This window comes from Ipomoea nil, unplaced genomic scaffold (assembly GCF_001879475.1).
Source record: "Ipomoea nil cultivar Tokyo-kokei standard unplaced genomic scaffold, Asagao_1.1 scaffold1770, whole genome shotgun sequence".
NCBI classification, from domain to species: Eukaryota; Viridiplantae; Streptophyta; class Magnoliopsida; order Solanales; family Convolvulaceae; genus Ipomoea; species Ipomoea nil.
Window position 1 is genome coordinate 2,382,283 of NW_017618198.1, and position 25,351 is coordinate 2,407,633.

The 25,351-nt window shown below is 35.1% G+C and overlaps 3 protein-coding genes across 3 annotated transcripts; 2 read left to right on the forward strand and 1 right to left on the reverse strand.

Moving 5' to 3' along the window:
* The first annotated feature begins 211 nt into the window (after positions 1–211).
* Positions 212–4,963, forward strand: LOC109192535 (protein Brevis radix-like 2). The gene is made up of 5 exons (XM_019343216.1): positions 212–662; positions 752–1,158; positions 3,259–3,394; positions 3,593–3,978; positions 4,574–4,963. Exons 1-5 carry the CDS (start codon positions 543–545, stop codon positions 4,650–4,652), a joined length of 1,128 nt encoding a protein of 375 aa, XP_019198761.1. The 5' UTR covers positions 212–542; the 3' UTR covers positions 4,653–4,963.
* Positions 4,964–12,532: 7,569 nt separating this feature from the next.
* Positions 12,533–16,423, reverse strand: LOC109192534 (probable GTP diphosphokinase RSH2, chloroplastic). The gene is made up of 6 exons (XM_019343214.1): positions 15,386–16,423; positions 15,094–15,279; positions 14,100–14,560; positions 13,799–13,957; positions 13,379–13,721; positions 12,533–13,212 (listed from the first exon to the last, which is right to left on the reverse strand). The coding sequence occupies exons 1-6, from the start codon at positions 16,103–16,105 to the stop codon at positions 12,904–12,906; spliced, it is 2,178 nt and encodes a 725-aa protein (XP_019198759.1). The 5' UTR covers positions 16,106–16,423; the 3' UTR covers positions 12,533–12,903.
* Positions 16,424–24,162: 7,739 nt separating this feature from the next.
* LOC109192303 lies at positions 24,163–24,945 on the forward strand. Its single transcript, XM_019342876.1, has one exon. The coding sequence runs from the start codon at positions 24,163–24,165 to the stop codon at positions 24,943–24,945; it is 783 nt and encodes a 260-aa protein (XP_019198421.1).
* Positions 24,946–25,351: the final 406 nt, after the last annotated feature.

Sequence of the window (25,351 nt, forward strand, 5' to 3'; positions counted from 1 at the left end):
GTCTTCTATTTAAAGATAGTAAAAGATTTTCTGATACATAATTTCTTTACCGTTTTTTCCAGATTTCAAGAAAGAAAAATGGCGATTTTAGGTCCTTTTATAGCTTCTCACAGATACCGCTCGTGAGGCATGATCTGTAGGGATTATATATATATATATATATATATATATATATATATATATATATATATATATATAGAGAGAGAGAGAGAGAGAGAGAGAGAGAGAGAGAGAGAGAAGCATAGAAATGATAGAATAATGGCATTCTAGTGCAATACACAAAGCTCGATCCACTTCTTCTTCTTCTTCCTCTGCGTCACAACATCTTCCCTGTATCTCCGGCCGCCATTAACGCCCAGATTCCTGCACCTTTCTGCTCCATTCAGTTTCTTCGGCGAATTTCTACTCTCTTCTGCTCGTTCCGGAACTCCAACTTAAAGCTTTCGTTTCGTATGTAATGCCGTTCTTCCGAGTTGCAATGGTTTTGTGATTTTGCTTTCTTCAGAGGTCGTATTAGCGTGTAGAGGTGAGCAGGATCGAGAATGTTGACCTGTATAGCTTGCTCGAAGCAGCTTAACACTGGATCTCTTCGCGAACCGGAAGAAGACGACGCCGTTACTACTCCCAGCACAAAGCAAGCCATCAAAGCCCTCACTGCTCAGGTATATGTATATTCCATTATTATTTATCAGTTTCTGGCATTTTTTTTAAAAATTTTATTTTATTAACATTTTGTTGTGGTGATTGTTAGATTAAGGATATGGCTGTAAAAGCTTCCGGTGCGTATAAGCACTGCAAGCCGTGTTCAAGAGGGTCAAACAATAGCCATAACCATAACCGGAACTACGCGGATTCCGAGACTGGGTTGTCTGCGTCGGAGAAGATTCATTGTGCGTATAGACGGACTGGGACTGGGACTGGGAGTGGGAGTGCGAATTCGACGCCGAGGGTATGGGGGAAGGAATTGGAGGCGGCGAGTAAAGGGGGGTATTTGAGCGGCGAAGGCACGCCGGCATCGGCGAGTGGGCGCACCGAGTCAGTGGTGTTCACGGAAGACGATGAGGCCAAGGAATGGGTTGCTCAGGTTGAGCCCGGGGTGCTCATAACCTTCGTTTCCTTGCCTCAAGGTGGGAATGATCTCAAGAGAATCCAATTCAGGTACTTTTAACAGTACTGCAAATCTGCAATATGCTTCCACTAGTAGAATTTGTGGCCCTTTTTGATTTTCTGAAAGTTCCTATTTGTTTGAGAATGATGGCAAGCTTTGTGGCTCATATGATCCTTGATGGGTCATTTTCTTTGGTTTTCTTGTGGTTTTTAATGACAGTAATGTGTAGTTCAATTAAATTGGCATGTGAGTCCACTCTGTGCTGCACTATCCCCCAAATTATAGTAGTGCCCAGTGGGGCTCAAAAGTGGGTCTTGTCCAAGGACTCACTACCTTATAAAATTCTCTTCATCTTTGTTACTTTCTAAACCAAATCACACCAATATAGCCCTATGGTATATGTATATGTATATTGTGTGAACTGCTTTTGAGTTTTGAAACATCCTATTTACATTATAACATATTTTAACACTCATGCTAACTTACATCTCATGTCATCATGTGCCTTTTGAAGTTATGACTGCAGGTGGACCCTGTTTATTTGAGCCATAAGCTGTTAAAATAATTGTGCCAAACCTTAAAAATTGAATAATTTGGCTATTCGCGACTCAAAATTAAAAAGTATTAGGGATCATTCAGTAGTACCAGCTGGAACTACTGGTAGAAATCATTTGATTGCTTTCATCTGGCATTCTGAATTCTGAATGGTGGTATTTGATAGTTTCATTAGATCCTCTTTTGGGTTTGCAGTGTGTGAGACATTAATGTTAGGGCTCCCCACATGTTGCTGAAATTAAATGGTTTCTTGGTACTTTTGGGGCACTGGTAACTGGTGAGTGAGAGTAAATGTAAGGTTATTGCACAGAAGAAATTGGATGAGATGACGGACAAAGAACACTGTTGGGGAAACATTGCACACATGGGTTTTGATGCTGCTCATTTCTTAGGTCTTTAATCCTTCCAACAGATACCTGATGATAGCAACAACAATCTACTGTAGCATAATGGATGAGTGTTTATTTGTCTTACCGCTAAATGGTTCCAACTATAACATGGGTATTTGTGGGCGAGGGTTAGCTCTTTCTCCCACAATATGCTAGTTTCAATGCTCAATGGAACTCAATGCCCATTCTTTTCCTTAATCACCTAAGAGATATTTCAGGCTCAACTGGATCAGCAAACTTCACATAAGAACTTGAGTGCAGTGTTATACATGTTCATCACTAGTCCAAACTATTTATACGTTAGCAACTTAAAGAATGTCAAGTGATTGTAATGTTTTATTTCCACTCGATATTTCATATTTAGGTAAACTTGTCATTGTTCTTATTTTGGTATAAAAGAAGCAAAAATTTGACTGTACCTGTCTTCTTTAAATAGCAATTTGACCTAATTCAATATCTTTATTAGATCTCTTGATTATCAAGTATAATATTTCACACATGAATGCTGCACTAGATTGTGAATGTTTTAATTGTGCCTGTGAAATCATCATGGTGAGTTCTGAATGGTGTTGGATAAATGAATTTTTTTTTTTAAAGGCAGTGTGCCAGTGTGGTCCAACTGAATATTTCATTAGTATTGATAACTAACATGCATAACCAGGAGAATTCCCTTAGCATACTGCTTTAGAAATGTGATAGTTGGATAAATCATTTTCTTTTGTTTTTTACTCAGTGTGGTCCAGCTGAATCTTTTATTAGTAGTGGTAACTAACATGCATAACCAGGAAGCATCCCTTAATAAAAATGTGATAGTTTATGATGGTGAAAAATTATCTTGATTATTACCATATGGATGGACACCGTAATTCAAGCTAAGCAGATGAATTTTATACATACATTGTTGAGAGTGTGACCATTGTTCAGAGAAGATTTACTATTATGTTTTAATGTGGCATTGCCTATAGACTATCTTTTTTTTTTTTTAAACAATAGACTATCCTTTCTAAGACTTCTACAAATTAGAAAATATGAAGTACTATTAAGCACAACAATTATTGGCTGTTTACATCTCAATTAATATACTTTGTTTTAGCATAAACATTGTTTACAACATTTCTATTTTTTTTTGTTCTAGCGCTGATTTAATTGCATTTACCTTTTTATGGTTCTATACACTCATTTTATAACAATGTTGCCTTTTGTTAGCCGAGAGATGTTTAACAAATGGCAAGCACAAAGATGGTGGGCAGAGAATTATGATAAGGTCATGGAATTGTACAATGTACAGAGGTTCAATCGCCAGGCTGCACCTCTGCCAACTCCACCAAAGTCTGATGATGAGGTGAGCTCTTCAATTCGTCATTATCAATATTGCCAGAAATGCCCCCCTGTTACTAGATCTGGTTTAGATTTGCATGTATCCAGTAGAATATTTTTTCAGGTGTAATGCAGATGCCATGCATTTTGTCCTGTTTTGTATAAAAAACATTCCAATACACATATTCTTTTGCATTTAAACAATGGTTGCTTTTTCCATCAGAACTCAAAAGTTGAATCTGTCGAAGGAAGCCCTGTGACCCCTCCTCTGAGCAAGGAACGTCTACCCCGCCACTTTAATCATCCAACCGGAAAGAGTTACTCCTCAGAGTCGTTGGAACATCATTCAATGCACTCTCATCATTGCAATGGCCTGGGTGGTCCAACTCCAAAGCTCTCCAACATCAGTGCCGCAAAAACTGAAACATCTTCAGTAGATGCTTCTGCAAGGAGCAGTTCATCTAGGGAGGTTGATCACTCAGGAGAGCTCTCAGTCAGTAACGCTAGTGACATGGAAACTGAATGGGTTGAGGAAGATGAGCCTGGAGTCTACATCACAATCAGAGCATTGCCAGGTGGCACTCGGGAGCTTAGACGTGTTAGGTTCAGGTCAGTGATTATATGTCCTTGCATGCTTTCAGCTTTCATTTCATAGTCTCGTGTACCCTCTTTTTTTTGCATGCGGTACAAATCCTTTTTTTTTTTTCTTAAAAAAATGATCTCATTTCAAATAACATCCCAAACACGCAATATTACCCTTTCATATTATAAATTGTTATACGTGATTTGGTATTTTAGCCACCAGTGGACACTTGGAATTTGAAAAGCATGCACTAGCATGTGATTCGGAGTCATGCTATTTTTATCTTTTTGTCCACATTACAAGAAATATAGTACTTAAGCCCACTTTTTGATTTTATTGTTTGGGACCATTCCCCATGTTCTTAACCTCTACACAAATCACAACTTTGTTTTGTCCAAGTGATGCAGTTACCCATGTTTCTTGTCTACTTATCAAGTAAAACAAAATTGCTTCTTCAAGGATTAAAAGTTTGCAAAAATTTCTTTCTCGTTTAATACTACACACTCTCATTTTTTACTCCTCGCTGACCTGACACTTCGATTCATCCAAAAAAAAGAAAAGGTCATAGTTTTTATTCCTTTTCTTTTTCTTTCTCTTATCATTCCCTTCCTTCTGTTGCAGCCGAGAAAGATTCGGAGAAATGCATGCAAGATTGTGGTGGGAAGAGAACAGAGCCAGGATCCAACAACAGTATTTATGACAAAGCGGTTGTTTGCATGAGATTGAGAACTTTTGCACTAAACCATACTTTTTTTTTTTTTTTTAATTTTTATCAGAAATAGATTTGAGTTCTGCAGTTGTGAGTCTGTTCATTCAGTGGCTTAACCTTTCATTGCCAGGCTCTCTCTTCTACGGAATTAGATTAAAGTTAATGGTTGGTGTGGTTGGGGGAGGGGCATATTGGAGTAGAAAGTGTTCTAATAAGTTTTTCATCATAGTCCATAAAAGACATGCATCTAATTGCAGGCATTTCTTGAATTTTTTGAAATAAAGTTTTTAATTTAGTGTATTTACTTACATGTCTTTCATTTCCTGAAAATTTAAATATTGATCCTCTTCTTTTCTTGGAAAATTAGATGAAGAAAAAGCTCATAAAGTTAATGGTTGGTGTGGTTGGGGGAGGGGCATATTGGAGTAGAACTGAGCCTCTGGTCTCCTCAATAAATGAGGAGACTTGAGGCAACAAAGTTAAAATAATTTTTTTTAATATTATATTAAGGGTGTCTTGAGGAACGGAATTCCTTTCCCCCAAAACGCGAAACCCAAACGCTGTTATATGTAGGCGCAGCGTTTAGGTTTCAGCTGTTCGGAGCAAAAACGCTACTTTATCAAATAGAAATTTTAACGTTTTGACTAAGTCAAAATTAACGGATTCGTCAATAATTAAACAAGGTCATTATTAATCACCTGATTGAATTCGACTCCCATCTTCCCAATAAACCAAAACAACAACTCTCGGTGACTTTAACCTTCCACTTCTTTTCTTTTTCTTCATCCAAACCAACCAAAACAAATTATGAGTATGAGACTCTAATATTAAATTTAATGATGTTGTGTTAGTTTTATTTTAACTCAGAATTAAAATACACATTTATGTTTTGTATATTCAAGGATGTTATGATCAAACTTTTATTATTATGTTAAAAGCTATAGTGGGTAGTAAAGGGGTAATTTTATTTTCTTATACCATCACATTTTTTTAGAGTCATAATGCTAAACTTGACCTTTAAATCTCCGTCCAACAGTCACTAGACCACCTAATGTTCGACTTGGTCCTTCATTGACTTTCGCCCAAAATCTGGTATCAACGTGAGGAATGATGAAGAAGATAATCTAATACTAAAAAGAAAAGAAAAAGATGGAGAAGTTTATGGCTACATTTAAACTGGCCAGCCATACATACATACATACATACATGTTGGTGATAATGAACCAAAATTGATTTTATATCCCAAAAATAATATTTATATATACACACACAAGTATATAAAATATTATTGGATATTTATCCGAAATATATATATACACACAAATATATATAAAACGGACTCAAGGGTTATATATACATGTATATCTACGAAAAAGATATACCAATATATATCAACCAAAAATTAGAACTAATAATCCTCAGATTATAATTCCAAGCCAACAAGAAAGAACGGATTTTTGCTTAGAGCATAATCCAAAACAAGAAAGGAGGAGAAGAAGAAAGAAAAGTATGAGTTAGGCAAAGTGTCTGTCTTTTCTTAAAACCTTATTTGCCACCTCCCAAAAGTGCTAGGAGCGTTGTGGCCTAGGTTTCCCAGGATAAAACGTACAACGGTTCGACGTTTGAGCACCCAAACGAACGAACCCGGCGAACAAGAGCACGGGCAAAATACAGCTACAAGAAAAGAGTAGGAGCAGAGTTTTTGAGAAGGAAAAATATGCTTAACTTTGTGTGTTGTGTCTCTCTCGTTCTTCCCTCTTTGTAAACCTGCTGCTCCTACACTAGCTTATATAGGAGGTTGTGTACTAAACAACATTTAAATTGACATTTAATCTGAAATTAAAATCAGATAAAAACTGTTGTAACAGCTGACCATTAATCTTGAGAATTAATCCTGAATTAATTCTCGTAATGGTCCAGGAGAAAGCAAACTGGTTATGGGAACCACACTGTTTTCGGGCTCAACTTTCGGCCACAAAAGCCGAAATCTACATGGTACCATGTAGGCCGAAACTTACTCAAAGTTTCGGCCACCACGGTCCTATGTAGGCCGAAACATCACCGTGTCTCCATGTTTCGGCCACTCAGGCCGAAACTTGCTGTTACTTCGGCCTAAGGCCGAACCCAGTGGTCTTACGCGTTGGAAAAATTGATCCCGAAGTATGGCATAACTTAGCCCGCAAGGCCAGCCAATTTCCAGACGACATTCGTGCACCTGCACGAGCTCGGGCTTGTATCAAGCCTTTTTGATCTCTTCTTGGGCTCGTGCACCTATATATGATCTTCAAAAATGTGCACTAGAAGACATAATAATGTGCAGAGGAAGGCACAACATTGTGCACTCGAAGGGAGAAACTGTGTGCTCTAAAAGAGACAACAATGTGCACTCGAAAAAAAAAAAATGTGCACTGAAAAATGCAGCGAAAAACAAAAAAAATAAAATAATAACTTACAGAAAAATACCATAATGCCCCTAAAGTTTTTAATATATTCTTTTTAAACTCTTTGATTTGAACTGAATCAATGAATGAAATTAAACTCTATTTTTTCACCTAAGAAAACTTTCGCGCGCACACACACACACACACACACACACACACACACACACACACACATATATATATATATATATATATATATATATATCATTGTTCATGTGAGTCTATTCCTTCCCATGAATTTGTGTGGACAGATATGAGCTATTGAATACTTGAGATTAATGGTTTAGATTTTATCAACTGTGCACTTCATTTGCATAATTTGCAAAATCTATACCATTGATCTATACAATTGGTTCAAATATATCTACACGGACTTATAGAATGGGATTTACTCATTTGATTATGAGTATATATATAAGTGGTTAATATCTAGTTTTGGAGTAGATACGTGGCGTGGCGGCCAGATGACAGACATGAGTCATGAATATATACAAGAAGGTAGGATTCCCTTTAAATCCTTGCCCCCCCCCCCCCTCCCCCCGGGGTCCAATTTCAATGCTCTCTCTAACTCACAACAACGTTTCATATGTCAATTCAAATCTACTCTCCACTCTCCACTCTCCACTAATATCATATGTGCACATCAACACTATTGTTATTCTCTCTCTACTGCTCCACAATTCGACTTTACAACATAACTGTGTTCAATCCGTATCAAAATTGTATTCTTAGTTTAGGGTTATAATAATATTTCATATTGTTGAAGCTAGGATCCAAAACTTAATAATCAATCTATTGTGTAATGAAACTTCAATATATTTTGTCTAGTCTAACGATAATCGAACAAAACATATAAACTCCTGGCCCCTGGGACACTAAATTGTTCGGCCACTTTAAGCTCAACATAGTAAGGGTCAAAAGTTTAATACATGTAATATTTGATATTTCACAAACATTCCAAAACTTTCACAAATTATAAAATGAATTGTAACTTGTAATCTTTAAACTTGTGTGCAATATATAAATACACTAAAACAACTCTTAGCAAACTATAGTTATTACATACACATATTTGTATTCTTCTCCCAAAAGGTTAAATCCTCAATCCTAAGGGTCCCCACGCCTCAGTCCAACAAAATATAGTTTCTCTCAGCTCGGAAAGTAAAATAAATATCATAAATAATTAAGTATCATGTCTCAAATACTATGGTTCTCAACATTGATGATTGATGATTCCATGATTCCATGATGTGAAGTGAATGGAATCTCTCTTTGCTTTCGCGTCTTGATTTGACCTCCCATGAGATTACAAAGCTATGCGTGTGAATATTTATATAGAGAGGGGTTTAATTTTTTTTTATTTTCTTTTGTTCTCTTTCTCCTATTTCTTTATAATTTGACAAAAACCCTTCAAGAATCAGGCTGGGATATAGTGGACCCACACACACACGCATGCCTTAGATGAAAAGATGGATCCCATTATCAATTGCATGCCTTTAATTTGCTTCTTCAACCCTATAATATATATATAGGGAGCGTTATGCTTTGCAACCAATTGTGTGCACCATATCGCAAAAACGACGTCGTTTTGACATCTGATTTTAAAAAAATAAAAAATTCAGAATTACATAACTACACATTCATAATTTCATAACTATACATTCAGAATTGCATAACTACACATCCATAACTTCATAATTATACATTCAGAAGTGCATAACTACACACCCATAACTTCATAACTATAAATTCAGAATTGCATAACTACACATCCATAACTTCATAATTATACATTCAGAAGTGCATAACTACACACTCATAACTTCATAACTATACATTCAGAATTGCATAACTACACATCCATAATTTCATAACTATAAATTCAGAATTGCATAACTACACACCAATAACTTCATAACTATACATTCAGAATTGCATGCATAACAACACATCCATAACTTCATAACTATACATTCAGAATTGCATGCATAACAACACATCCATAACTTCATAACTATACATTCAGAATTGCATGCATAATTACACATCCATAACTTCATAACTATAAATCCAGAATTACATAACTATACATCCATAATTTCATAACTATAAATCCAGAATGTAAAATTATAAAATTATAAACATATGTTTACGTATCTAACGGCAATCAAAAATGAACTTTTTTTTATTTAAGTAAAACAACGCCGTTTTTACATCCGTGTGCACCATGCATGATGCACATCATAATTTGCCTATATATATATATATATATATATATATATATATATATATATATATATATATTCCCCCTAACTCCTACTAACTTCAATCACCCTACCTACCTATCTACATATTATTCGATCTCCCATTTTCTTCTTCTTCTTCTTCTTGTAGTATGTCCATGCTAGCTTGCTTTGATGCAACTTTTGTCTTCGCGTGGCTTTTATCCGCTCTAATTCCATTTCAACTAAAATTTTAAGATTGCATATTTTATATTTTATCGTTTTTGCCTGATTGTAAAGAGATTATTATCATAGTGCTATGCATACAAGAAGAGATATTCAAAACTAACCAAGTTCATATTTAGAGCAACTTTGAGTCTAACGAGAATTATTCAGATTCTCAGTAGTTTCGCCGGCGGGCAGGTTGGCGATTTTCTTGAACTCTCTCTTCACCGTTAAAAAGACGAAATCGGGTTCCATTTCCGGCGTGGGCAGGAGGGAAAGATCGGAAACTGCGTCCGCATGCTCCTCTGCTTCGTCTTTCTCGCGATCTTGTTTGAGTAAACACACACCATCTTCACGGATCAACAACGCCGGAAAAAGAACGGTGACATTTTTTCCGGTGAGTGTGATTATCGGGGAAGATTGCCGGCCATGTGGGCACAAGAATCTGATTAATTATGAACCGAAAGAAGTTGAGAGAGAATCTGAGTATTTGAGAAATGGGCATTTGGAAATTTTTGAGATTGATGAAGATGATCTGTTTGAGTTGGATAATCTTTCGGCCATTGGAAAGGAGAGCTGTAATAAGTCAAATTTACAATAATTTTTAAACGAGTGAATTCCATTTTTAGTCCAAGTGTTATAGAGTTGTTTCCAATTTTAGTTCATCATAATTTTTTTTGCCACATTACACCTAATGTTAATAAAATCATTCCAATTTTAGTCCATGTTAGTAATTTTCGTCAATTTGTCATGTAATTCAAGGGCATTTTTGTCTTTTTAGAATTTGTCTCTTCTCCTTTCGCCCTCCTGGACCGCTTTCCTTGTTTGTTTCAGTCTCGTCGTCTTCGGCACTTGAAGAAACATAGCCACGACCAAACCCATGTCCCCCCATTGTCCTCTCCCTCTGAAGTTCTCTCGCCCTCCTGGGCCGCTCTTATTTGTTTTAGTCTCATCATCTTGGTTTGGATTGGAAGAAACATATCCACGACCAAACACATGCCCCCCCCCTCCCCCCCCCCCCCCCGCCACCCCCTTCCTCTGAAGTTCCCTCGGTGAACTCGGTGATTAAGAGGTTACAGGCCGACGATTAAGAGGTTACGACCCTCCAGAGACGTTACTAGACATCAGCAAGGTGATCGCCATCCATCGGCGAAGTCCCGTGTCGCGAACTAGTCTTTGTCGCGGGAGTCTCTGCCACTGAAGGAGTCCATGCATGGACGATCGGAGTCCATAGCTGGGGTTAGGGATGTGCATAGATCAACCCCCGCTGCTTAGATTGTTGATCGGCACTCTCCAAGATTTCCGGGATTTGTTGGGCTGGATTTCCAGCCATTGCAAGTATGTATCTCTGTGTTTGTAGTGGTTAGATACAGCTGATGCTGAGCTTCAATTTTGGTTTCTTCAATTTTGAAAAACAGAGAGCGCCCCTAAACTTCAATTTCTTCAATTTTGAAAAGCTGATGCCAAGCTTCAATTTTAGTTTCTTCGATTTGAAAAGCAGAGAGCGCACTTGAGCTTCAATTTCTTCGATTTTGAAAAGTTGAGCTTCAATTTTGGTTTCTTCGATTTTGAAAACCAGAGAGCGCACCTGAGCTTAATTCAATTTCTTCGATTTTGGTTGCGATTTGCTTGGAAGAATGTTGGATTCGATGCTTCGATTTTGGTTTAATTATCTTCCCCGTATTCCTCTTCAGGCTCAGAATTTTCTTCGTCGTTGGAGTTAAGCTGAATGGCGTCTTAAAACTCGTCGATGCGAGTTCTCCAAAAAAAAAAAAAAAAAAAAAAAAAAAAAAAAAAACTCGTCGATGCGATCATCAGAGGAGTGGAAATCGGGGTCAGCGAGGTCATTGACAGGGTGTTATTGAGCGAAACAGCGTCGTATTTAACTAGAAAGACGGAAATACCCCTTAAAATTACGGCCAGATGACGGAAAGCCTAACGTGGACTAAAATTGGAACGATTTTATTAACAGTGGGTGCAATGTGGCAAAAAAAAAATTATGATGGACTAAAATTAGAAAGGGCCCTATAACAGTAGGACCAAAAATGGAATTCACTCTTTTTTAATTATTATCTATATTTTAATATTTACCCTAGGCTCCATTTGGTACACTATCTAAACAAAAATTATACAAGAGTGGAAAGATTATATTATAACATAATAAATACTTATAAATGTGAAAACTAAATTTTGATGGGATTACTACTAACCTCTCGTAGCTTGATAGTTAATCTAGAGCTCGGCAACTGCGTGAAAGAAGATAACTAATTGAGTTGGAAGCTCAGCCATACTCATCCAGGAATCAGGATTCCAAATGATTATGATAATATCACAAATAGTTATGTTTAGAGAATTTTGTGGTATAACAGGATCAAAGTATAGACACGTTTTACCTTATTACTTGTAATCATTTGAAGATTCTAGACCTAAAGTATAGTAGTTACTATAAATACTAATTGTAACATGTACAAGAGCAATTCAAATATATTTCTATTCTTAACTTTGATGGCACAAGCCTCTCAAAAGCTTTTCTTCTACATATTTTACTATTTCATTGCATTCATACAAAGTACAAACTAATCCAAATTTCGGTGGAAAATTCTCTGATTCTTCACCCACTTATAAATTTAATATATTAGTATTTTTTTTAAGGAGATTATATTCTAGGAGAATTTAAAAGTTTAAGTGTGAATGTCAATAGAATTTATGAAATGGTTTATTCTTTAAAAAAAAAATGTTTGTCAAAATTAATAATAACTTGTTAAATATGTTACCATAGAGCTTAATCACACTTTTTATGTTGGTTTAAAGAGCTTAAATTGTCAACGATCTTGTGGTCTATTGATACTAAGTTGTTCTTCTATATGAGAGGTTATGAGTTTGAACTTCAGTGCAGGATCCTTTATATATATTAATTATTTTTATTTTCCTTTTCTTTTTATAATGTTTCAAATTTTTATTATATATGTATTTAATCACACAATTCATACAATATGTCGGAATGGAATAAGCCATTTGAGTTATACAAATACATTTTAGTACTAGAGTTATACAAATACATAATCTATAATTTCTCTCTTTCTAGATGATACACTTCCAAGTCATATCCTACTCATCCATAGGCTAGGATGACTACATCCATCTAGAAAGGTAAAAGCATGACTAACATGCAGAGCATTTGAAGAAATGCCAAACTATGCATGCTGCCCCAACATGGATTTTACTTTTTAAACCCTGTTAGGCAGTTTTTCTTCACAACAGACATGCTGTTCTGTACAAATTTTACACAGGAATCACTTTTCCTGTCAACAAAGAAATTGTGAGGGGAAGACAAAGCTCCAAGTATATCTATGGTCAACTTCTTAAGCCTACCATAGTCGAGCAAGCGGGAGCCAAGCTAGAAACGGTTAGGTCTCGATCATACATGCGCTGGATCTCCACCCTGTAATCTGTTAGCGATTTGTCTGGTATTGCGGGAGTCAGTTCTATCACATCTCCCATTTTGAGCTTGCATGTGGGATCAGTAATTGGCTTCTGATTCAACTGCGGCCTTAACTCTTCCTTTACTGGGATTCCATAAGGAGTCAATAGAGAACTCCCCTGACCAGCCTTCTCCAACAGATCCATAACTGTTGAGTTTGCAGCAAACTCTTGCACTGACATCTGCAGCACATAAAGCAACCAACTTGGACGTATCAGAATTACAAGTAATTTGTGGAAAACTGATGAAAACCATTCGGTGTTACAGGCTCTCACTTTAGTGCAGTTCTAATGAACCTAATGTCAAGATGAGTAAGAAACAAAAATCGACTGAATGCAAAAAACAAACCTTATCATTCTCGATCATGATCACGTAAACAGGCCCATCAGACCCACCATCAGGTTTACAGTAAGGGCAATTGGAATGAGACAGAAATTTGCACGGTGGCTTCACAGATTCAGCATAGCCAATGGACTTGTCTTTGTTCATTGTTTCACACTGCCAGGTAACAACCCACCGTGCCCACTCAACCATCTGAAGTACAAAGGAAGAGTGCTTACAATCACCTTCCTTGTATCTCCAATGAGCAGCAAAGCCATACTCTGCTTGCAGGTGCATCTCCTTTGTTCGAATCTGAACTTCAAGTGGCACCATGCCGCCACCTATAACTACTGTGTGTAGAGATTGATACCTATAAATTAAACATATATATTAGGAATATAAACTTCTCACAGGAGTAATCCATCATCATAGTAAGATCTTGCTCACCCATTAAATTTGGGATGCATTATGTAGTCCTTAAACCTTCCAGGCACTTCATGCCATAACTGGTGGATAACTCTCAGTGCTTTATAGCAGTCTTCTTTCTCTTCAACAATCAACCGCAGCCCATGAATATCATGGATTTCATCCATATTGAGATTCTTTCTGAAAATTACTACAAACCATTACCTCAATGAATTGATTTAGCATAAACATAATATAGTTCATTATGTTGTTGCACATTATATATGCTCTGAACATTATGTCTGTCTGTTCATAAAGAGAGAGAGAGAGAGAGGGAAAGTACTTCAACATTTTGCTGTATATGCTATATAGGCTTTTGTGTCGCCCAGATAGAACATGATAAGAAATGGCTCCATCCTTCAGTGCATGTTCTAATTTCTTCACAGAAGAAGTAATCATAGCCTCATCAAAGGAATTCACAAGTTTTGAGGACAGCTCCCTGTACTGATCTGGATTAAGATGTTTAAAACAGAGATTCTCAAGCTGCTCCTTCCAGGTAGAGATACCTAATCGGTTGGCCAGTGGAGCAAATATCTCCAAAGTTTCTTTTGCAAATCGCTGCTGTTTGATCAGAGGCAGTGCATCCAATGTCACCATATTATGCAGCCTATCAGCTAGTTTTATGAGAACAGCCCTGGCATCAGCCATTGCAAGGAACATGGTATGTAAACGATCTGCCTCAACACTTTTATTGGCAGTATTATTATCCCGAGCAAGCTTGCTTAATTGACTAAGCTTTGACACCTGAAAGAATCCGAAGGGATATCAACATTTGGCATATATGGATAATTCAATCTAAATAATAAGTAAAAACTTACCAAATAAATTAGATATATTCCTATAATAAATTGTGGACTACACTCCCAAAACACACATTCTAACCCGACTGACCATGACAAGCCATTCTCTCACAGGTACTTAAATTTCTATTGTGCTAGTTACTGACCAACAGGAGATACTTTGCCCACTTAATTATGCTTATGGCTAGAAGACAACTACATATTGAGAAGCTCTAACTTACATTCCTCACATCCCATCCACAAATGATTAGATGAAGGATTTGGTTAATGGAACACTATCCACACAATTTGAATTGTGTATCCTACAATCCTACTACATATACAAAAATAATGCTATTCTTAACTAATGATATCAAAGGAACTTAGATGGCAGCCCTTTGCCCCAAAGTGTTACTTTAGCATTAATTTCAACTCCTGTGATCTATATAACAAGTCTCAAGTAGAACAGGAAGAGAGAACTTGTAATTTTCTTCATACCCCTTCTACCAAATCAGCAACATCAGCTCCAAATGTCTGGAAGATGTAGTCGTATGTCATGAATGTATCATCAAGCGTGTCATGCAGAAGCCCAGCAGAAACAACTTTCGAATTTGCTCCAATGGTTGCCAGCAAAACAGCAGTCTCGAGGCAGTGCTGCAAATACGGATGACCACTCGCTCGTATCTGCAATATCAACAGAACTTCTTTATACATCAAGGAAAAAAAAAACCTTAATTTAAGTTCGATCACATATTAAATAAATATTATCATATGGGAAATATATATATACCTGCCCTTTATGAGCTTTCTCGGCTTCATAGAAAGCCTTGACAACAAGATCATCATGAAATATTTTGTGCCTAGTTTGAGCACCCAACAGCAAATCTTTGGCAAGCGGTTCCAATTTTGAGGTGGACTCCAAGGCGCTGTCTTCCATAGGAAACGTGAGTTCATCCAGCAAGTCAGACGAAGTAGAATCTAAACCCGGCATGTTTAAGCTCACGGGAGTGTAGTCCACACACGATCCCAATGCGTGCATTACAAACCCATTGAACAATCCACCTTTTCCCGAACGAATTGAACAAATATCCCCAATTCTCTTCGGCGGACTCCTGGAAGATGCTACGATCCCTCCTGCACTACGACCACAACTTCCCGGGCCTTGAAGAACGGAAACCGGGCTCTGATCACGCTTCGCCGAGGAGCTCAAAGTGGAACAACGAAAAGAGCCGCTTAATTCCTCACCTCTATTTACCCAACGCGGCCCCAAATCCTCCGTCCCGCTCAAATAACTAGCGGACGACGAGTGCTTCACCGACGGCGACGAAAACAAACACGACAGCCCTCCCACAACAGCTTTCTGCGGAAAGCTCGTCGAGGACGTCGAAGAAGATGATCTGGCGTTGAGGTCGAACTCATGCGAAGTGTGCGAGTTGATCTGACACGGATAAGGCGTGGAACACACAGTACTCGGCGGACTAGCATACAGTGTTATCGTTGGAACTGACATTTCTGATTTCTCCCCCCAAATTGAAGCTTAAACTTTCAGAAAATCATAGAATCCGAGAACTAAAAGCTACTAAAATTTCCTATTTCTCAAAATCTAAACCTGTAACAACAATTCAAAGAACCCTAGATTCTGATACTTAAACACAACGACTATATATACACAACATATACGCAACGAATCTTAAACTCTGTACAGATTAAGGAAAGCTTTCAGATTTGATTGTAATAAACGAAGATAGAAAACAGAAATCCAAAACCTAAACGAACTAATTTGAGGAATTTTGTTCTTGTGAGAGTGATTATGTTTATTGTCCCGATATTTCTCAATAGTTATGCTGTGCAACCGAATGTACCATGCGCATGGTGCATACGGTTCAAAACGACGTCGTTTTGATTAAAAACGCGCGTCCCACTTTAAAAAAAAAAAATCAGGTTCAACTCTCAGCAATATCATTATTGTGGATATATAGTTATGAAATTGTGGATATATAGTTATGAAATTGTGGTTATATAGTTATGAATTTATGGATATTTAGTTCATTCATTGTGGATATTTAGTTCAATCATATATTGTGGATATTTAGTTCATTCATTGTGGATTTTTACTTCATTCATTCATTTATTGTGGATTTTTACTTCATTCATTCACTGTGGATATATAGTTATGAAATTGTGGTTATATAGTTATGAATTTATGGATATTTAGTTCATTCATTGTGGATATTTAGTTCAATCATATATTGTGGATATTTAGTTCATTCATTGTGAATTTTTACTTCATTCATTCATTCATTGTGGATTTTTACTTCATTCATTCATTCATTGTGGATTTTTACTTCATTCATTCACTGTGAATATATAGTTATGAAATTGTGGATATATAGTTATGAAATTGTGGTTATATAGTTATGAATTTCTGGATATATAAAAATGCTATTGCCGGGAATCGAACCTGATTTCTTCTTTAAGTGGGACGCGCGTTTTTTTTAACCAAAACGGCGCCGTTTTGCAACCGTATGCACCTTGCAAGGTGCATTCGGTTGCACAGCATAATTTGCGGATATTTCTCTTCTTCTCTCTCTTCTTATTACTGACTTGATGATGTTTCCAGTATAAGCGAATGTGAAATGGCATATATAACCCCGTTAGGCTTTAGTGTTAGGTGACTGAAAATTGAAATAACGAACAGATCAGGACTTATCCGTCTGGTAATAATGATACGGATTTTTATTTTATTTTTTATAAATTTTAAGCTTATCACGTATACACTTCTAACTCTGTTACTATATAGTATTCATTTATATATACTTTCTCAATATATGAAATTTAAACTTAACTACAAAGTTTATCTTTTTACTCCTTATAATATGTTATATTTTCATTGCTTTAATTACTTAATAAAAAAAGGATGGATCATTATTTTTATTTTTTCATTTTCTTTCATCTAATCAAATTTAAAGACTCGATGAGAGTTATACCGTAAGAGTATATATATTATTTTTCATTTAAACTGATACTTTCAATATATTCATGATAAATTCGAATTCTTAATATTTGTCGCATAATCGAACTTTCACCTTGCCATTGAAAATAAGTATTAGGTGAGGAGATAAAACCCATTTATGCGCATAATGTACATGGATGGAATCTTCAGTATTAATGGAACAATCGCAATATATCCTCTAGCAACTCTTAGTTAGGACTTTAAAGGTTCAAAATTAATTTAACGTAAGTTGATATATCTAATGTATCACATACCAAATTTTTTTATGGACTAAATCAATACAGTAATGGCATGGTACAAAATTTTGTTTTTTTAATATTAATAGAAATGGATAGAGATTGTGGCTCTGTTTGGCAAACTTAACTGAAAAGTTATAAGCTAGGAGCTGAAAGCTGAAAAGCTATAAGTTCGGAACTGAAAACTGAAGAGCTGTTAAGCTAGCTGTTATGATTGAAAGTGTTTGGTAAAACTGAAGAGTTGTTAAGCTAGCTGTTATGATTGAAAGTATTTGGTAAAATTAGCTTTTTGATAAGCTGATAAATGTAAAAAGACTAAAAATGACATTTTCATAAAATTTAAATTAGTTTGTTTACCTATTAAAATTTAATGTTTTGTTAAAAAAAATTAACATTTTGAAATAAAACTATTAACATAATCATGATCTAGTATCTCATAATGAAGTAGCAATATTGTTGTAAATCTCATAATAATAATAATAATAATAATAATAATAATAATAATAATAATAATAATAATAATAATTGAGGTGAAAGTTGCAAATAAAGGAGAAGAGAAAAGAGTTTTAATGGGAAGAGTAAATTATGTCATTTCTTTAAAATAATAAGGATAAAAATGAAAAAAAAAAAAAAAGTTAGAAAGCTAAGAGCTTATTTTGAAACGTTACCTAAAGTAGCATTCCAAAATAAGCTCTTATTTTAAGCTAGGAGTTTATTTTGGGAACATTAGCAAACAGAGCTTATAGCTTATTAGTAGCTTAAAATAAACTATAAGTTCTTAAATAAACTTTGTCAAAGAGAGCCTGTACATGTAAGTAGGTGATAAACAAATTATAAAATTGAGATGTTGAATTGTAGGCACCCTTTGGTCGCATGTGGGTTCTGATGGATGAGTGAAAACAATATACAATACAAAACATGGTGATTGCAAATTTACAATGATTACTGTATGCACCGCGTATTTCTACTATGAATTCAGTGCTTTTCTCCATACAATTTTGCTTCTTTATATCATATATCAGTGTAGAGATTACGCTTAAAGTAGACAAATCTATTGTGTATATTGATATTTAATTTTGTCTGTTGAGATATTGAATCACCGTAATTTATATCCTCTCAAATATTCTGTCGTGTCGAGTGTGAAAAGTCCTTAGGTTGAGATAATAATTAAGTTTAGAACAACAATTGTGAATGAACTAGGTAGAATAACTCAAATCAAGGCGCCTAATAAAAATTTTAAGGAAAAACAACTTTAATTTTATGGATTTCTCTTGGAAGATGAAATCAAGCTTTAATTTTGTTTGAAACGACAAATGTAATTACCCATCTTTCAGTAAAAAATGTACCATAAACTATCCATGGTAAATTAAAGGAAACAAAAAAACAGCTTTAATTTCCTGATTTTTTTTCTCAACCCAACAACTATATGTAACAACACTCCTCTCCAATATATATATATATATATATATATATATATATATATATATATGTGTGTGTGTGTGTGTGTAACAACACCTTATATGAGCTGCAGAAATGTTTACCGAGCATTTTATAACACATTATTACACCAACACATTTTTTATACTTGTTAGAATCTTAACAATATTGACTTTTATATATTTTGTTAGATAATGCAATTTAAAATATAATAATGATAATAATTTTTAAAATACTCATAATTCTTTACCATATACTATTTGTTCTATATTTTCTCAAACATTACTTTAGACCAAAGAATCTAAGTCTCCACCATCTGAATTTGAACATATGACCACCAATAATAATAATAATAATAATACACATAGCAATCCTCCTAAATGCTCTGTCGGGCCGGAATGTGGGGGCCCTTAGGTTGGGGTTCAGCATTTTTGGAAGAATAATACACTTAGCAAACACTAACATATGATAATTTTGATGATCTATAAAGAAACATTTCTTGTAAAAATAAATAAACATAGCGTCTAAAAATAACAATTTATTTATTTAAGATCTCGCATCTGATATTGTAAACAAAGGGGTTATGCGGCGATGAACTTCAACCGAATGTTTATGAATGTAGCCATGATTTAGCCTAACTTCAGAATTATTGATGTTTGGCTTTAAACTTTAGTTAGTTTAACATTGGTATCATGCTTTGCTGGATACTTTTTGTGATTATGACACCAATTCCTTATTCCTTTATTTTATTCTCCCAGAATTAATGTCACGAACCATATAATATTAATGCTTCCACAAATTGATTAGCTTTGGAAATTATTTATTAATTAATGCATTTAAAAATTAATATAACTCAGTTCTCATCCTTTCATATTATTTTATTTTTTTTTACAAGAAAAATTCACAATTACTATTCAAGAATATGCATTAATAGGTAAATATTGATAATGTGTAATAACTCATAAATCACACAAGATAGATAAATGAATATCATATATGACGAGTTTGACCAAGGTAACATTGTCATCTTATACTTTGTATGTGTGTGCGTGGTGAAAATTATACAGTTTTAAATAATAAAAAGAGTGAATTCCATTTTTGGTCCTACTGTTATAGGGACGTTTTCAATTTTAGTCCACCTTAATTTTTTTTGCCACTTTATAACCATTATTATTGAATGTGTTCCACTTTTAGTCCCACCGTTAGTATTTCCATCAAGAGGCCGTGTAATCTAGGGGTATTATGACCTTTCTTCTCATCCAAGACTATATTTGACTAAAGAAATGAGAACATTAAACCTAAAACCTAAGAAACCTCGTCGGCCCATGTTGGAACGAAAGAAACGATGTAGCTTTGGCTTCTCATTTTCATTGTTCGAAGAGCCATCTACGAATATCGGAGGAGGAGGACGAAGCGCCTGGATTAAAAGAGAAGAGACAAACATAAAAAGACTAAAATACCCTTTGATTATACGGTCTCTTGACATAAATATTAATGGTGGACTAAAAGTGGAACACATTCAATAACAGTGGTTGTAAAGTGGCAAAAAAAATTAAAGTGAACTGAAATTGGAAACGTCTCTATAACAGTATGACCAAAAATGGAATTCACTCTAATAAAAATGTCAATTGCTATTTTTTAGAAAGATAACACATTCATTAAATAATGTGCACTAGGTAAATTCCGTTCATGTATAATACGGAGTATTTCACAAATCACACAAGAGAGATAAATGAATACCCTATATAACGAGTATGACCAAGAGATGGTTGTCATCTCATATATTGTATGTGTGTGGTGGAAATTCTATAGTTTTAAATAATAAAAATGTTAATTACTATTTTTGAAAAGGATAACACATTCATTAAATAAAATAAAATGATAGTCATGTGTTCATTTTAACAAAAATGTTACAATTATCTTCTCCCAAAAGGTTGAATCGCTAACTACAAGGGTTCCTTACACTCCGGTTCAACATAACATGCGGGAGGATGTAAATTACGGTAACTTAGTGGCTCAACAGACAATGCCAAATGCGCGTGGTTGCTAATACATTTTTTTTCTTTTTGTTGGTTTAATGGTATTGATAATGTGATTTATTTTTTTATTTTTTTTTAAGGTATGGGCCGGGGTTCAATTGCATTATTTAGTCAATTTAGAGATTTATTTTATTAATTTTTTTTTTCAAAAAAATGTCATTAATTTAGAAATAAAATTATTAAAAGAGTTCATCGTTATTGCAAAGACACTGACATTTTAATTTTCATTATTTTCAAAATATTTGATATGAAAACGTTATTTAACTAACTTCAAATAACTTTTTTAATCATTCCTTAATCTACATCATCCATTCATCATGTGAGATATATATTTGAAGAAAAAAAAAATTAATTCTCACCGATTTACTTTTGTATTGCCTAAAGAATACGGTTACACACCCTTCCTAAAATTCTTCATAATCTCTTATTAAATGTTCAAATTATTATTATTATTATTTTTGTTTACAACTTGAGAATAATTGAAAATACTTTTAAAAGATAAATAATTTTTTACTCAATAAAACATAGAAGTATCTATAACAAATATTGTTTTTCTGTATAAAATATTACCGCATCTCTTGAGAATATTTTTTGCATTCCAACCATACGTAAAATTAAACACGACTTGATTATGTGCGATTATGTGAGGAATATTAAAAAGTTCAAATACACACTTTGTTACTTAGGTTATCTTTATTCATGCAATACTCTCTCACTTTTAAAATTAAAGTCATACTTTCACATTACTAAATTTATAATTCCTTTATTAAGCCTACATCAACTTCATGTCATATTGAAATTGCCCGTCTTTTAAGAATAAATTCAATCTTACCATAAACGATTGCCGTATAACAGTTTTGTCGTTATATTATTATCAAGTTAAAAAATTATTATTATTATTACTACTACTACTTTATGTATTGCACAGATAAATTATTCCTTCAAATAACAAAAGGTGACAATCTATTAATGTTGTAAAACATTTCTTAAACAGCAACACATAGGATACGCCGTACGTGGCTAGATTATTTGTCGGGTCGGGTCCATAACAAGCAATAAAAATAGTATTGAATATGCAAGAATAAGCTTGACGTGCACCTGCCGTGAATCAAAACATTTCCACGTGACAAAGAAGATACTAATATGAAACATTTTTGTGCACCGTCATTAATTATCCCATTTAAGGTTTATTTTGAAAGTTGAGAAATGATTACAAAAGTTATTGTTATAAAACATGATCGATGGACATTATTATAGGGCTTAATGGCCTAATTTGTAACAGTCAATCTTAATGAATAGATTTGTAACAGCTACCCATTCTTGTGTATATATACTGTACAATGCTTGAATGAAAGGACACACTGATTTCTTCTAATTCTGATCATTCTTACTATCACTTCTCTCTACTCTTTTACATTTCCTGTTTTAGTTCATAGATTATATTGCTTACAATACACCGGTTAGGAGCTAACGGGCCAACGGGCACCACAATTACAACACGTTATCAGCATGCTCAATCCCGGTGAACGGTACTTTTATGATTTTTCTAAGCATTATTTCTAGATGTCTCAAATTGCATATTTATACTATGAGTTTCTGTTTATGTGGAATATGTCTAAGCATTTTTTTTTTATATACATGCGAATTCATATGAATGTTCGAATACATATATTTTTTTTTCATATACAGATAAACATTATGTTTTTTTTTTTTTTTTTGTATACATATACTTTTCAGAATCTACAGAATAACAGCATTCTCAATGTATACAAAATTTTCTTTTCGAAAAATATCATTCAGAATTTGTTTTTCGCAATTTTCTCAAACAGCAGGCATCACAATTTTTTTTTCATATAAAAAAAATGATTTACTTCGAAATAAAGAAATACATATTTTTTCCGAAAAAGTCGAATGTATGTATACTCTTTTTTTTTCGAAAAACCACAAAAAAAAAAAAAAAAACCTGTTTTGGCCGTTGATCTAAGCCCGGTGGTGGGCGGCGACGGCAGCAGTCGCGACAGTACGGCTCTCCGGCAGAGGGCGGTGGCGGCTCGCGATAGCACGACTCTCCGGCAGAGGGCGGCAGCGGCTCTGGTTCAACATCCCAGACATTGTGACCGCTCTTGTTTTTGTTTTGTTATTTTTTTTCTCTCGCGGCTCATCTAATCTGTAATGCTTGGCCGATCAATCTGACTAGCCGCATCAATAAAGTGCAAGGAAACCTTCTGCACATACAGAGGTGTTCGCATCCTTTTCTTGCAATCGCATTCCGCTCGGGCGCGTTTGGCGAGATCCGCGAACATCCAGAACCTCCGGCGAGGGTTCTTGGCAAGCCAGAGGGCGGATATCCATCTCGTAAGATGGAGATGAAAGTTATAAAAATCGATCGATTGACATCAGATGCAAAATATGAAAATTCAATGCAGTTTTGATCTGATATAGGGTTCTAATTTTTGTTTTAATTAGTCAAACCCATTTTGGGTATTTTTTGGCCCGTATTTTTTTAACATAAAAGTGTGTTTTGGGTCTTTTACTTGTTTTGGGCCCATTTCAAAACATTATGTTTTTTTTGGGGCTTATGATTATTTATTAATCGTTTCTGATATACGTATAAATGTATAAATTGTTTTGGGCCTATTATCTGAATATTATGGTTGAATATGTTTATATATTAATTTGCTATTTTTTTACAATTTATTTGGATAATATGATGAATTTCTATGCATATTCTGTCTTGCATAATATATAAATTTTATTATTATGTGAATTATAAAATTAGGCTTTGGATTTACGCCATCAAGTTTAGCCAGAATTAATAATTTTCTTTTGAAAACAATAGATTATGGCTGCCATCGCGAAACGTGAATTCACCGAGCTTTCCCTAGATGGAAGCAATTATTTGACATGGGCCCTTGATGTTGAGATTTATCTCACATCAACAGAACTACAAGACACAATCATTGAAAATTCCCCGAGCGATGACGCTCAGAAAGCTAAGGCCCTAATTTTCCTTCGCCACCACCTCAACCATGATCTCAAGAATGAGTACCTCACTGAAAAAGACCCACATGCCCTTTGGAAATCCCTTAAAGATCGTTTTGACCAGCAGACATCACTGATCTTGCCACAAGCACAATTCGATTGGTTAAACCTCCGATTCCAGGATTTTAAATCAGTAACTGAATATAACTCAGCTTTACACAAGGTCGTATCTCAGCTCAAGCTCTGTGAGCAGGAACTCTCAGATACAGACTTGATAGAAAAAACCTTGTCCACATTTCATGCTAATGATCTTGTACTCCAGCAGCAGTACAGGGCCAAAAACTATTCTAAGCATTCAGAGCTGATTTCTGCGTTACTGGTCGCTGAAAAGCACAACCAATTGTTGATGCGTAACCACAATGCACGCCCAACCGGCGCTGCACCTGCACCTGAAGTGCACCATGTTGCCCAATCAAGCAACAATCGGAGGGGACGGGGTCGAGGGCGAGGAAGAGGTCGCGGTAGGGGCCCGAAGCGAGGTGGCAGGAGCGGAGCTAATAACGGTGATTCTCGGACCCAGAATAAGCAACCCGAAGATCAAACTCGTCAAGGACAGCAAAATACGTGCTATAAATGTGGATGAAAAGGACACTGGTCCCACACGTGTCGCACTTCAAAACATTTGGTCGAAGCCTACCAGATGATGATACAACGAAATAATGACCGGAAGACAAATGAATCCTCTCAAGCTGCATTGCCTGAAGCAAACGCCTTACTCAATTTGAGTGATGACTTATTAGGCGAGGAGCTTAAGGATTATGGAGACCAAGTATGAGTGTCTCATTCTTTTCATACATCATTTTCGTTCTTTTATGCATGCGAGCATATATCTTTCAAAAATAAGATACTTTATTGTTTTTGAATAATCCTTTATCTATGAATTTCGGATAATTCTTTATCTATGAATTTCAAAAATAAGATACTCTATTGTTTGCCGGATACTTGTTGGGGAAATAAAATATTCCATGCTTTAATTCTAAACCTCCGGC